Source organism: Arachis hypogaea, chromosome 5, assembly GCF_003086295.3.
Source record: "Arachis hypogaea cultivar Tifrunner chromosome 5, arahy.Tifrunner.gnm2.J5K5, whole genome shotgun sequence".
Taxonomy (NCBI): domain Eukaryota; kingdom Viridiplantae; phylum Streptophyta; class Magnoliopsida; order Fabales; family Fabaceae; genus Arachis; species Arachis hypogaea.
The window spans coordinates 10246941-10260398 of record NC_092040.1 but is presented as its reverse complement, the minus strand read 5'-3'; the positions used below and the strand labels follow the sequence as shown (position 1 = coordinate 10260398).

At 34.0% G+C, this 13458-nt stretch overlaps 2 protein-coding genes and 1 long non-coding RNA gene across 3 annotated transcripts; all 3 read right to left on the bottom strand.

The window, feature by feature from the left end:
* Positions 1-949: 949 nt before the first annotated feature.
* On the bottom strand, positions 950-4491 carry LOC112800695 (sulfite exporter TauE/SafE family protein 3). The gene is made up of 12 exons (XM_025843057.3): positions 4053-4491; positions 3820-3979; positions 3491-3691; positions 3330-3394; positions 3198-3240; positions 2915-2982; positions 2729-2815; positions 2566-2616; positions 2102-2323; positions 1670-1763; positions 1383-1523; positions 950-1262 (listed from the first exon to the last, which is right to left on the bottom strand). Exons 1-12 carry the CDS (start codon positions 4296-4298, stop codon positions 1180-1182), a joined length of 1461 nt encoding a protein of 486 aa, XP_025698842.1. The 5' UTR covers positions 4299-4491; the 3' UTR covers positions 950-1179.
* Positions 4492-6537: 2046 nt separating this feature from the next.
* Positions 6538-10042, bottom strand: LOC112800691 (proline-rich receptor-like protein kinase PERK15). Its single transcript, XM_025843051.3, has 7 exons — positions 9810-10042; positions 8377-9708; positions 8209-8279; positions 8003-8079; positions 7757-7901; positions 7487-7651; positions 6538-7285 (listed from the first exon to the last, which is right to left on the bottom strand). The coding sequence occupies exons 2-7, from the start codon at positions 9581-9583 to the stop codon at positions 7067-7069; spliced, it is 1884 nt and encodes a 627-aa protein (XP_025698836.1). The 5' UTR covers positions 9584-9708; positions 9810-10042; the 3' UTR covers positions 6538-7066.
* Positions 10043-11322: 1280 nt separating this feature from the next.
* Positions 11323-12512, bottom strand: LOC140184555 (uncharacterized). The gene is made up of 2 exons (XR_011881621.1): positions 12236-12512; positions 11323-11678 (listed from the first exon to the last, which is right to left on the bottom strand). It is a non-coding gene; the product is annotated as an uncharacterized lncRNA (long non-coding RNA).
* Positions 12513-13458: the final 946 nt, after the last annotated feature.

Genomic DNA, 13458 nt, shown 5'->3' with positions numbered 1-13458 from the left:
GAGGAAAGAGAAGAGAAGGAAAACAATTAAGGAGAAAAGGAGGAAGAAGGCGTCGCCGACGAAGATTGTCGTCAACTCCGCCTTGTCCTTTCTTTCCCGTATGTTTTACTTCCCTTTTGCTTTTTTCTGCTTCCTTTTTGAGAATAAAAAAAGCGAAAAGAAGGTGCAAGAGATAGTAGTAATAGTGAAGGAGAAGATATGAACAAGAGTGAAATTAGAGAGATATGATTTTTTTTCCAGGTAGCTGACAATAGTGGTGTCTTCAAGATAAAGAAAGAAGTTGAAATCTTGAAGATAATAAGATAAGAATAATTTAGATTTTTAACTCATTTTCTAACGAAATTAATAAAAAAATATTGATTAGATATTTTTGTCAAATAAAATTTATTTTTTATAGATATAACTTTAATTTTAATTTTTCATAGTCAATTTCGTCGGAAGTTAAATAATTCGTAATCAAAAGCGGCCATTTAGTATTTACTTAAAAAAATAAGGGAAAGTATAGGGAGCCAATGACTTAAGCGTACAATGCGTACAATGGAGGTTTAGAAAGTATTAGAGATATAATCATTAGTGTTACATTGTCCTATCAGGTTACACTTTTGGTATGAGTGGTTTATGATATGATATTAGAGTTCTAAATCCAAAAGATTAGAGGTTCGATCCTTGGTGAACCCCAAAATCAGTTTAAGTTTTTGGGATGAGTGGTTTTATGACATGAGATGTTTATTTATCCTGGTATTCGGATGGTTATTCTGAATTAGTATGAATGATCCGGATGATTATTCTGGATAGTATAGGTGATGTTCATTCTATTCATGGATCAAAGATAAATACCGAACCGGTCCGGATTTCTCAAACCCGCCAGTTCATCGGTTTTTGCATATTGTTAATGGCTTAATGCACACAGCACAACACCACTCTCCCACTCTAGAAAGTAGAAACTAACTTCCAAAAATCAAAATTCAAATACTTTCAATCAATATTGAAATGGCAAAAACAAAAATATGAAGCAACTATTACAATAGAAAGATAAAGCAGAATAAGTTATGACCCACAATCTTTCCTTTGCTTGAATGAAAACTGGATAAACAAGCGACCATATCATAAGTTCAATAATGGCATTCTCTGTAGGAAAATTTAATTCCACAGCTTTATACACCACCAATACAAACACATCTAAGATAGCTTGCAGAGATCTTCAAAACCCATGTACTCTTGATTTTCCATCTTCTCAATCATTTTCTCTATTCCAACCCCACCTGTTTATACACATACATACATGAATGAGTGAGAAAAAATAAAATAAAACATCTTTGCATGGTTACTAATAAAAAACAAAAAGAATTTGATGTTACGAGTTCTAAGATCATGGAAAGTACCTAAGCTGATTGCACTTATGAAAATGGTCAAGGCTAGTATGAAGATGATAATGGAAGCTCTGCCAAGGATTGCAATTATTCTTCTCACCACATGCTGGCCAGCGAAAGCAGCAAAGGTTGCAACCATAACAAAGTAAGAAGCTGCAGAATTTTTTTTCCAAAACACACACACACACACATAGTATGTATTAATATTCATTAACCAGCAATGTAATATAACGTGAGCTTTTCTTAATTAGTTTCCAAAAACTAGCAATGTGATATAATGTTGGTTAGTGGTTACTTACCATAGGGTACTGGAAACCGATCTAGAAGGTAATATTGCACCACTGACATGGAGGATGAGAAAAACATGGCAAAAGTTGATGTAGCACTTGCTACCTACAGCAGCAGATAATAAATACACATTATTTGTCATTGTTATTCAAATAAAAATTGGTTTATGTACAATAAAAATTAGTGTCATCATTACCAAATCAGTTATTATGTATTTATTATGTATATTTTTATACATATTAATTCACATATTTTTTGAATTAAATGATCAACTAAATAATCAAACTTGTCATAGTAGAATAATCAAACATGTCATAGATAAATGATCAAACTTATGTGATACCAAATATGTATTTCTATATGCAGTGGTTAATTTTTTATTCTTATATGCAAAGGCTAAGAAAAGTGAAGAGAAGAGAAGAGTAGAGTAGTGTAGCGTATACCTGAGGAGGAATCCCAAGTTCTAGAAAGAGTGGCCCCAAAATGAAGCCACCCCCTAGACCAAGAAGTCCACCAACAATACCAGCTATTATTCCACATGCACAGCAAAGACAAATCTGATGAATCTTCCAATTTGTAAATTCCTTTCCCTTTGATGCTATCACTCTAGTTCCTTTGGATATGCATATGGCTTCAAAAAGTGTAACAGAGACTGCAATAGGCACCTTCAACATGCATGGCAATTGGGCACATCAAATTTTGTTTAGTCCTTTAGCACAGAAAAGTATCTATTTTGAGTTCAAATCTATTATAGATTTCCTTGATGGTTGATGCACCTATTTGGTTAACTTAGCAAGTTGGAAACTGGAGTTATACAATGCAACTAGAATATTCTATTCAATATTGAAATTCATGTCATATGTAGTTTATTATATTCCTATTTAGGTATGTTCTTAGAAAACTGTACCTGCAATGTATTTAGAACCCAGTACTCTATGGAGCAAGTCTTGGTGTATGTCTGCATAAAACAGATGCACAATCCAGTCACATAATTAAACATAATAGAAAAGATGGATGTGTGTGATAAAAGGAGTAAAAGAGAATGAAGCCTAACATGTTAGTTCAATTACCTTAACAATCTGAACAATGAGAAAAGCCACCCAAACATACACAAGGAGTAATGATTCTTTCCAATATATGTTCTGTAATATAGGGGCCTGCATGCACACCATATAAGTTTTTCCATTCAATATACATAAAGTTTGATATATTCATTTTTCAAAGTGGATTAAATTTGGATAAACTCTTGGAATTACCTCTTCATCATGTATATTATTAGTTGGACCACTTGGTAGTCGTTTGTACTCACTCTCTGCAGAATCATCTGAAATAAGAGATTTCAATTCTTACAATAACACTGTTTCCAAAAGGTGCCTATACATAACATATAAATCTACTCTTTTTTTTTTTTTTTTTAATTACCATCATGCATTTTAAATATGTACATTAGCAAGAAGAAAACATTCCAAACGTTTCTTTCTCTGTATAGTTGAAGAGGTTTTATCTGTGTATTACAAACTTGTGTTTATGGGGACTTACCATCACCAGGTTTTGGTTCTGCTTCTAAAGCCTTGGCAGCTTCCTGAAAAGTCAATCAGATACCACATCAAATTGAAGAAGTGAATCCACTCATCCTTAAAAATTAACTAAGATTCTAAAAGTAAAATTTACCTTTTTCAACATTGTTTCCTTTTTCCAGGTTTCTATGCCTTTGAATAAAGCTTTTGTTGATGTACCTATCGCCAATCATTTCCACTTAAACAATTAAGCATCTTTGATCCTATATATGTATTTAGTAGATATGTTATGAAGATAATTACTAAAATGATTACCTATGAATAAGATAATAAGCAAAACAGTGACCATCCAATCAGCAAACATGACATTGAATGCAACACCAATGCTTATTCCAAGCATCAGCATAGGTTGGAATAGCAGAGCCAGATCATAATCAATAAGGGGTATGTCTAAAGTTGGGTGTCTAAGCCTCAGATTATAGTATACTGTTGACCCAGCTGCACCCATAATCATACCTGCAATAACAATGAAATCAAAGTATATACAATTAACATGAATACATATATATATAATGCATCAATATATGTTTGTTTAGCATGCAAGAAAATAAATAATCAAGCAATGAATGCATGTGTACACTAACACTTAGAAATGGCTGTAGAAGACTTGGGATCAAAGCCAATGATCAAAGCAAGCATTGGCACAAAAATCCCACCACCTCCAACCCCTCCAACGCTGCCCAATGCTGCTCCCAAAAATCCAACCATTGATCCCACAATAATTCTCCAATCAAACTTCATTTCCTGTTCAAACATGCATGCATTTAGTTTCTTACATGATATATAAAAAAAATAGTAACCGAATTAAGTAACTCACGGGCCAAACAGGATCATAGGAAGACTTCCCCTCTTGCCATAGAAAATCAATGACCACTCTTAGAATTCCTTTTGTTTGTTTGTCATCAGCAAAATCCGCTACCTCTTTTTCTTTCAACACTCTTTCTGCTAAACAGACAGTGAAGAACATAGTAACAAGTATCCACAAGACTAGCCATGTTTTTGCTAACGTTGTTGCTGCAGCACCCAAAGAAGTGACATAATGTTTCACTTGTGTAGTTGCCATGTCTACACTATCGAATAAGCTAGCTGTGAATTGATGCCAAAGATAGGAAAATTAAACTAGTTAGCTACTATGTATTTGATGAGAAGAAATTATATTAATTGCCTCGCATTTTTTTTCGTGGTTTTATTTTATTTGGATTCTTCAAGTACGGTTGAGGAAGGAAATTATGGTAGGTAAGGAGTGCATTTTCTTCGTTACCACTATCCTTGTTTCATATATATAATAATTAATAAGGGCAAGTACAATGTTTCTATCTGATCAACTTGTAAGTAATAACGAGTTAAGCTCTAAATTAGTTATTACCATTGAAGTAGTGTATCAAATTCGTTCTTGAAATTCTAATTGCCCTGTAATGCATTTTTATCAATATCAAAGATATAATTAGTGTAATTAGAATTTTATGAACTATTTTAAATACGACGCTTATTTAAAGATTACTTTAGAGTTTAGCTCAAATTTTAATTGACTCATTAAACTTTGTTATTTATTTTTCAAAAATTTTTTTTGGATATAATATTTTTAAATTAAGATACTTTAAAATAAAAAAATTAATAAAATAATAAAATAAAAAATTAATCATTCTTAAATTAAAATAGTAAGATATACATTTTATAAAAATTACAAAATCAATGACGATTAATTTCTCACTCTATTATTTTACTAATTTTTTTATTTTAAAAGATCTAAATTCAATATTTTTTGAGGGGGAATTAACTTCTTAGTTTCACAACTTAATATTGCCTAACGTATTGGTGGTGTGCACGGATAATTTTACATCTTTAACGTATATATGAAAAAATTTAAAAATTCACTTGTGCGAAATATTAAGCGTTATCTTTTAATATAATATTAATTAAGTTTTCCTTGAAATTATATTCGGATCCAAGTGTATTTATATATTAGGTGTTAGACATATAATATCCGGTGCAAAAACAAAACTGATTATTTTCAGAATTTGCATTGACGTTTATTAGTTTACTTCTTAAGAATTTTAAATAACATGCATGCGAAACTGTGAATAATTATTAATTAGTTCCAAATATTTTTCCTTCATTCCCATAATATATCCCATTACATAATTCATAGTTCACCGAGCAAGAAGTATTTTTTGAAAAAATAAAATAAAATAAAAGTAGTCCCTTCTATATTATGAATAGGAAAAGTTTAGGGACCAGCAGTTTTATTGAATTTTGACCAGCATGTAACCAGTAGAGGAAGGTGAGCCATTGAATGAAATCTCGTACCAATCTCACACCATCAAATTATCATTAATGGCTAGTTGATGGCTAAAAATCACAAAAATTACTGACCCTTGCTCAAATGAATATTTCTCATCACATATATATCCACTTGCCATCGTAGCTTTGCACGTTATTGTCACTAACTTGGTATACTTGTTTGTCCCTGTCTGAATAATTATTCACTTGCTTTAGTAAAACGATTAGGGAATGTTATCCAAGGATAATGCTAGTCATGGAAGCTTCCCGAAATGGCCAATATATAAACATGCACGATAGATAGTGACACTGGGAAATTAACTACATACGTTTAAGAACCTACCTTGTTCAGCATATAAATATATATACATCGCGTCAAAAACAAGCCAACGGGTTCTAGAGGAAGCTTCATATTATGTTTTAATGTTGAAATACTAAAACCTTTTTCTAATTTCTTTTTTTAGCTCATAGCAATTGTTTATATATAATTTTAGATTAAGGTATTGTATGGCCCCCGAAAAGATTAACCACAGGCACTTCAAGAAAATATCAAGTCATTAATTATAAGCAGTGCTACTTCTCAACCGTTGTATGCAGGTGCCATGGTTTTGAAAATGGGACTAAACAAATAGGTTGAATTTAATAAGTGATTAGATATTTACTTTCTTATGGTACTAATCTTTTCATTTTATCAATATACAATCAAATTGGAGTAAATGCAGCTGGGCTGTCCTCAAAGCTAAGCACAGCTACGAAGCTTCATAGTTAATATTTTGGTTTCTTTCCATCCACTACCAAAATAAATTACTTGCAAATTGTCTAGTTTTTCTTTTTTTAAATAATAAATGTCTGTTTTGGATGTTCTAAATGAATTATATTAATTCTTTTAACCCTTTTTGCCCAATTAATAATTAATCCTGGAAAAAGTCTCCCAAGCAAGAAAGATGTTTGTGGAATAGAAAAGTATGACCAAAGAAAAGTTAATAAGAGCAATCGAAAGTCTAGCTAGTAGTAAGAAGGGATTGTTATGTACACAAAAACAAAAAATTGAATTTCATTACTAAAAATGTCCCAAAAATTGAAATAAAAGACCCAAGTGTAAAAAATAAAAAAGACCCCAACCCTCTTGCACAGAAGTTTGTTTGATACAACATATATGTTTGCGGCTATTACAAGAGTTATAATAATTTCTGAGACCGTTCCAAGGCATGCCCATAGAAAACAAAGTACACATCAACAATCACCATGCCACCACCACATTACAAAGCTATAACAATTAACAAATTAAATAATTGAAGCAGGTCTCATGGACTGAGGTCTGATACAAATTAAAAGTGTCATCGAGCTCAAGATGACGAGCTCTCACTTCCCCATACCAATGAATTATGCATAGCTTGCAGGTAAGAGCAAGACACATACACAACTTCATTGATTATTGTTATTTTTTATTTTTTATTTTTTTAATATAGTCTCCTTCCTTTGTGTTCATACATACAGGGTAAAGGAGAATTATATATAGTGATGTGATGGGTTCATTGATCTGTTGTAGTTTTAAGGCCTCTCACCACTACTACCGCTTGTGTTTTCCGGGCTTGAAAACACCGTTTTTCTGAACTTTTGTAAATCAGCATTGTACTGCATTGTGTCATAGTCACTGCTCCCTCCTCCTGAAGGGTTCAGGACACCACCACCGCTACCACCAATTGCACCTGCCTTACCCATATTCTTCAAGTCATCCAATGACACATCTCCTTCCAACGCCCTTACAATCTGATGTATGTACATTTCTTTCATTAATGTCTTAATTAGAGTAAACGAAAAATAGGTGTAACTTTTTATCTCAAAAACAAATAAGTTTTTGATTAATTAAAAATACAAAAACGTTCTTATGTATTCTTGGAATTAAAAAATTAGTTTCTCTAAAATTAATTACTGAAATTATGATGAAAGTATGTAATTAATTAAATGTACCTGACTCATTTTTGGACGCTTCTTGGCAGAGTGACGGATGCTGGAAGAAGCGCAAGCTGCCATTCTTGTCATTTCTTGTTTGTTGTAGTTTCCTTCCAAACATGGATCTACCAATTCTCCAAAGTTGCCGTCTTCCTCCAACCCACGTATCAGTAGTGGCCGCGCCTGTCAACATTATTCCATCCCAATGTTTTATTTTATTATTCTTCTTCATGCATAAATTAAAGGGAAATCAACTCTAAAGTATAAACATGAATGCATGATACTAACCCAGTCAACTAAGCTGTCATCCATGGCACCTGAGAGATCCACAGGGCGCTTCCCGGTTATGATTTCTAATAGCATCACTCCAAACGAGAATACATCAGACTTCTCTGTCAATTTTCCACTTGATGCATATTCAGGAGCTAAGTACCTGTGTGTGTTAACATGTAAAGATCAGGCCATCAAGCTCTATTCATTATTTATAAGAATACTCCTTATGACTTTGAAAAACTTGTAACGAAGAAAAAGTACCCGAATGTTCCCATGACACGAGTTGAAACATGAGTGTTATTATCTGTCGTCAGCTTAGCCAATCCGAAATCAGCCACCTATATATGCATGCATTATCGTAAAATGTTTGTCATATATAATTAATGGGAGACACATGAATAATGTATAAGAGACATAAAGCTAGCTAATAAGTACGTAGAAGATAAAATATAGAAGTATGTGAGAACCTTTGCTTCGAAGCTACTATCAATAAGGACATTGGCAGCTTTGATGTCACGATGGATGATGCGAGGATGACCTGGGTGTTTTTGTAAATATGGAAAATCAAAACAAATAAGAATGTGTACAATAAGAAAAGATAGATCGATAGAGATGAAGATAAGAATGTTAATTACAATCTTCATGAAGATAAGCAAGTCCCTTAGCAGCTCCAATGGCAATGCGCATTCTGGTAGGCCAATCCATGGTAGGAAGATCCTTACCATGAAGGTGATATTCCAAGGTGTTATTAGGGATGAATTCATAGACCAACATTCTCTGGCCACCAGCAATGCAGTAACCAACAAGAGAAACAAGGTGGCGATGATGAACACGGCTGATGATCTCAATCTCAGCCTGGAACTCGCGCTCGCCTTGACCGCTACCGGCCTTGAGAGTCTTAACGGCTACCTCCTTTCCGTTAGGGAACACTCCCTTGTAGACGTAACCGAATCCACCTTGGCCTATCATGTTTGCATCTGCAAAGTTTCCTGTTGCTGCTGCGAGTTCTTCGTAGGTGAAGGTGCCAGCCTTGAGGCCTAATGTAATACCCGGTGACGGAGGAGGCAGAGGCGGAGGCCCCATCGAGAAATTCGAGCTCAAGTCTGAGCCGTTTGACATAATCATCTGAGGAGGTTGCTGTGCACCCCAAGCAGCACCAACACCGGCGTTAGGACCCGGAACCATTCCCATCCCTATCATTCCATTTGGCATCCTCACTACATGTTCTTGATTTGCTGGACCACCACCTCCTCCGTAGTAATTTTGATTCTTCCCACCATTGTTGTTGTTGTAGTAGTAGTTAGTTTTTTGTTGATCAGGTGCATCTCCACCATAGTAGTACAACTTCTGTTGTTGTTGCTGCTTCTTCTTTTTGGACCTTCTTCTTATGCAAACAATGGCAATAATGAGAAGGATAAGAAAAAAAACTCCTATTGAAACGTATGCTACAATGTGTCCCAAATCATCACTGAAGAGATTGCCAAGACCCTTAGACCCTGATGGTGAGGTTCCTGGAGGAGACGGTACTAATGCCTCGCCGGAGGATGATCCTGGAGGTCGGGTAGCAGGAGGAGAGGAATCTTGTGAGGCTGGCGTGGGTGGTAACGGCGCTGGAGGTGATGATGATGACGGGGAGGAGGAATCTTGGGAGGGTGGCGGCGGTGATGGCGGTGATGGCGGTGATGGTGGTGGTGATGATGATGAAGAATCATCAGAATCATCTTGGGTGGACGAGGATGGTGGCGAGGGTGATGACGATGAGGGTGATGGTGGGCTCTGATCAGAAGAGGGAGTATCATCGTCAGAGGGTGGTGAGAGTGTTGAAGAATTGGAGGAAGACATGTTGACGTATGTTGGCTACTTCTCTCGCAAACACATTAATAAGAGCTGCTTTTTCCGGCGTAAAATGGGGCCGCTGCGGCCGCAAAACACCGCCTTAGCTCCTACTTGCTCAATGGTTGGGACCCCTGGCAAAAAAGAAAAAGAGAATGATGGTGGTTGCGAATGCAGCATAGTTTTAGAAAAGAGTTTTGTGGAGAGAGATGGGAATTGAAGGAGGTGGACATACCTGATGGGAAGAATAGTTGCAGGGGATCACAACAAAAGGAGAAAAGGAAAGATTGTTTGATTGTAATACAAAATGAAGCATTCCTCGTTGGTCTCCTACAAAGGGGGGCCTCTGTTGTTGTCCACTCAACTCTATCTCTTTTTTTTAGTTACTCTTGCCTCCTTTTACCATTATTTCATTCTTTGACCGCTCTTCCCTTCATTTCCATCATTCCATCGATTCATTATAGGCATGGTCATAATCATGACACATGTTTTTCCCAAATATAGCACTATAACCAAACGCGCCCCCAACTAAATTACACTCAAAATAAATACTACAAATCTTCATAATCTCATGCAATATAAATTAATAATAATAATAATAATAATCATTTTGCTCTTAGCTATGCTATATATTCGTAAAAATATCAGTTATCAAATTATCTACTTATAAAGAACACATATTAAAATATAAAATATAAATTAAAAATTAGATAAATAATATCTATATTTTTACATAAATATATAATAACTAATTTTTATAATAAATTTATTATGAATCCAAAACATGGTCAATTTATGTACATTTTGTTTAGTAGAAATGACAACACGATTTATATCTACAAACATTTTATTTGCTTAGTACAAAACAATAATATTATATGTACAAGTTTTTTTTATAACTAAGTCCAATCAAATAAAAAATACTTTTAAAAAAATATGCGTATACATGCACTTCATTAGCGCACAATTAGAGTGTGCGTTGAATTTTTTACACTTTCTGCAGCACACAAATTTCAAAGCATAGCACACAAATTTTCGAAGTACAGCACACTAAAACTTATACATAATACAAACTTATCGATATAGTTCACAAATTTTTATACATAACACACAAATTCTCAAAACGTAGCACACAAATTTTCAAAATATAGCATATAATTTTGCACAAACTTATCAATATAATTAGGAGTGTTCATGTTTCAGTTTTTTTTACATAAAAATTGGTTTAAAACTAGTTTATAATATAGTGTAGTGTGCACCAATTTAAACCAGTTCATACAAATAAAACCAATTTAAACTAGTTTATATGCTAAAACTAATTTTTAACATGTAAAAAAAAATCAGATTTAACCTCTCTTCCTCTATCCTTCCCTCTTTTTCTCTCTACATCTCTCCTCACTCTATCTCCCTCTTTCAACTTCTCTTCTTTCTCTTTCTATCATCATTTTCTTTTTCTTTAGCTTCTTTCTTTTTTTATCTTTATTTTTTATCTTTATCATTTATCTTCGTTGCCTTTACTTTATTACCTTTTGTATCTGATTTATATTAAGACTTCTTTATATATGATGGTGTAAGTGATGCATAAATATATTTTATTAATAGTTGTACTCATAATCCAAGTTGTTATTTATAAACTCTTTTTCAGTTTATAATGGTTTAACCATGATAACTGGAAACAAAAAATCCAGCAACCTAAAGTAAATCAGAGGTTGCTATAAGATATATTAAGCCATAAATAGACTAAGTAATCAAACTAAGTAATCTTAGCATTGTTTTGCCATTGAAAACTAATTGTCACATTGTCTTAAGGATAAATACCACAGCAAATTCCTAAGATTTTGCATAAGGATACAAATCTAAAAAGAAAGCTATACACCAAAAGAAAAATGGCACATACAACTTTCAAATTACAGATAACCACAATGTTTCATATGGTACTTCATTTTGCAAAATATCTCATCCTAACACTAGCTTATTGCAGTATGCAACTTGATCAGAATTAAAATAGAATATGTAGGACTACAGATTCATTCAGCCATTTCTGAGCACCTTTCTCATAGTTTAATTTACAACCTCTGATTTTCTTGAAGTCTTTCCACAACACCTGAATAAACAACCAAGCAAAGCATTAGCTAATCAATTTGGAAAAACCTTTTCATAAGGGTTCTAGTATATACTACTTCAAAAAAAAAAAAAGCAGGGCCAATGTATTTTAGTAATTAGTTGTTTAATTGAAAAGGATGAGAAATGTCAAGTTGCTGTTCCCAGTTGCGCAAACAGGAACACACCAGATTCAACATAACCTTACATTATAATTACAATACATAATAAAACACCAAATCCATATTTTAGATACAAGTTAAGTGAGAAATCTAGTTTAGCCATAACTAATAGAACTGAAGCTATGAAATATGGAAAAAATATTTGCTTAGCCATGTATAAATATATCATAACTTCAGCTATATATATGCAGAGAAAATTAAAGGCCTAGTCTGAAATCCAAATGAACTAGTGGCGATGAGTTTAGGTAATACAATGCTTCGCCGCTCCTTATTTTTTATCCCTAGTCAAATTCTGAAAATTACCCAAAATAAAATTTAACAAAAACTAAAATTAAGAATAATTGAAACAAGATTTGTAAGAAGGAGAAAGCGTACGTACCTCTCCGGTAGGATCAAAATTGGCGAGGCATCAAAGGATAGCTTCGTATTTTTTAAAGGTCGTGGTGAAGGTGACTTCGCTGCTTCTTCCAACCACAAATTGCTTAAAGGTGCCGATCCTTCTTGCGTTCTTTATTTCATCTGCAAAGCCTGTTTGTTGAAGGGTAAAACAGACAAATCACCATTAGAATATGATGAACGAGCTAAGCTAAGATGAGATGAAGAGAAGAGGAGGATCTCTTCTGGATCATGTTGACAAATGTTTTGAATCTCTTCTCTGAATACTAAACGACGATGCATCAAGGCTTGGAGGCCATTCAATCAAAACTACGTCATTTTGTTTGTGTGCCACGCTGGCAATTAACAGAATACGTCAGCGAACGTTAGACACCTCAGCCAAGGAGATGACGGAAGGACGAACGTGAACATGTTGGTTATCTTTCGGGGACGACTTTGATTAATTTTGTCTTTCAGGGACGAAAATGAAGATCGAGGTATCTTTCAAGGATTATTTTGACTATTAACTCGATTATACTCCTATGGTTCATTCTATTTTCTTTTATTTATGTAATATCTATGCTTGAGCTCTTTCATTAGAATTGTTTCCTAAATTTGATTGAACATTGGACCAACTCTTTCTTCTTCTCAGATACCTGATGAATTGGTGAAGCATTACTTAGCCAAGAGCGGGTTTTCAGTCTCCTAATCTTCGATTATTAGTGCCTTTTTCCTGTTATAGATTTGTTCCTTTTTTATTGATGTGTGAGTTTAAATTTGATGTTTTGACATTGTCAACAAATTAGAGGTAAGAATTGCCATATTAAAGTTGATTATAGAGAATAATGGTTCAATTTAATCTTTGGTTATAGGCTCAAATTAGGATAGTGAATCAGAGGTAGGATTGTCCTCTAGCTAGAGGCAGAGGTAGTGTAACATCCCAACTTTTTGAATCAAGTCATTTTTTTAATAACTAATTAATTAATTAAAATGGTAATGATTTAAGATTTGAATTTAAGATTAGGGGTGGCAGTGGGACGGGTAGGGGTGGGTTTTTTCCCTACCCGACCCCACCCCACCCTCCTTTAACCCTACTACTACCCGCCCAACTCCTACCCGCAGGTAGTAAACTGTTCTACCCTAACCCGCCCTTGCGGGTACCCGTCCCGCTCCTATAAAAATTAAATAATATTTTAATTTTTAAATGTTCATATATAAATTAAGATA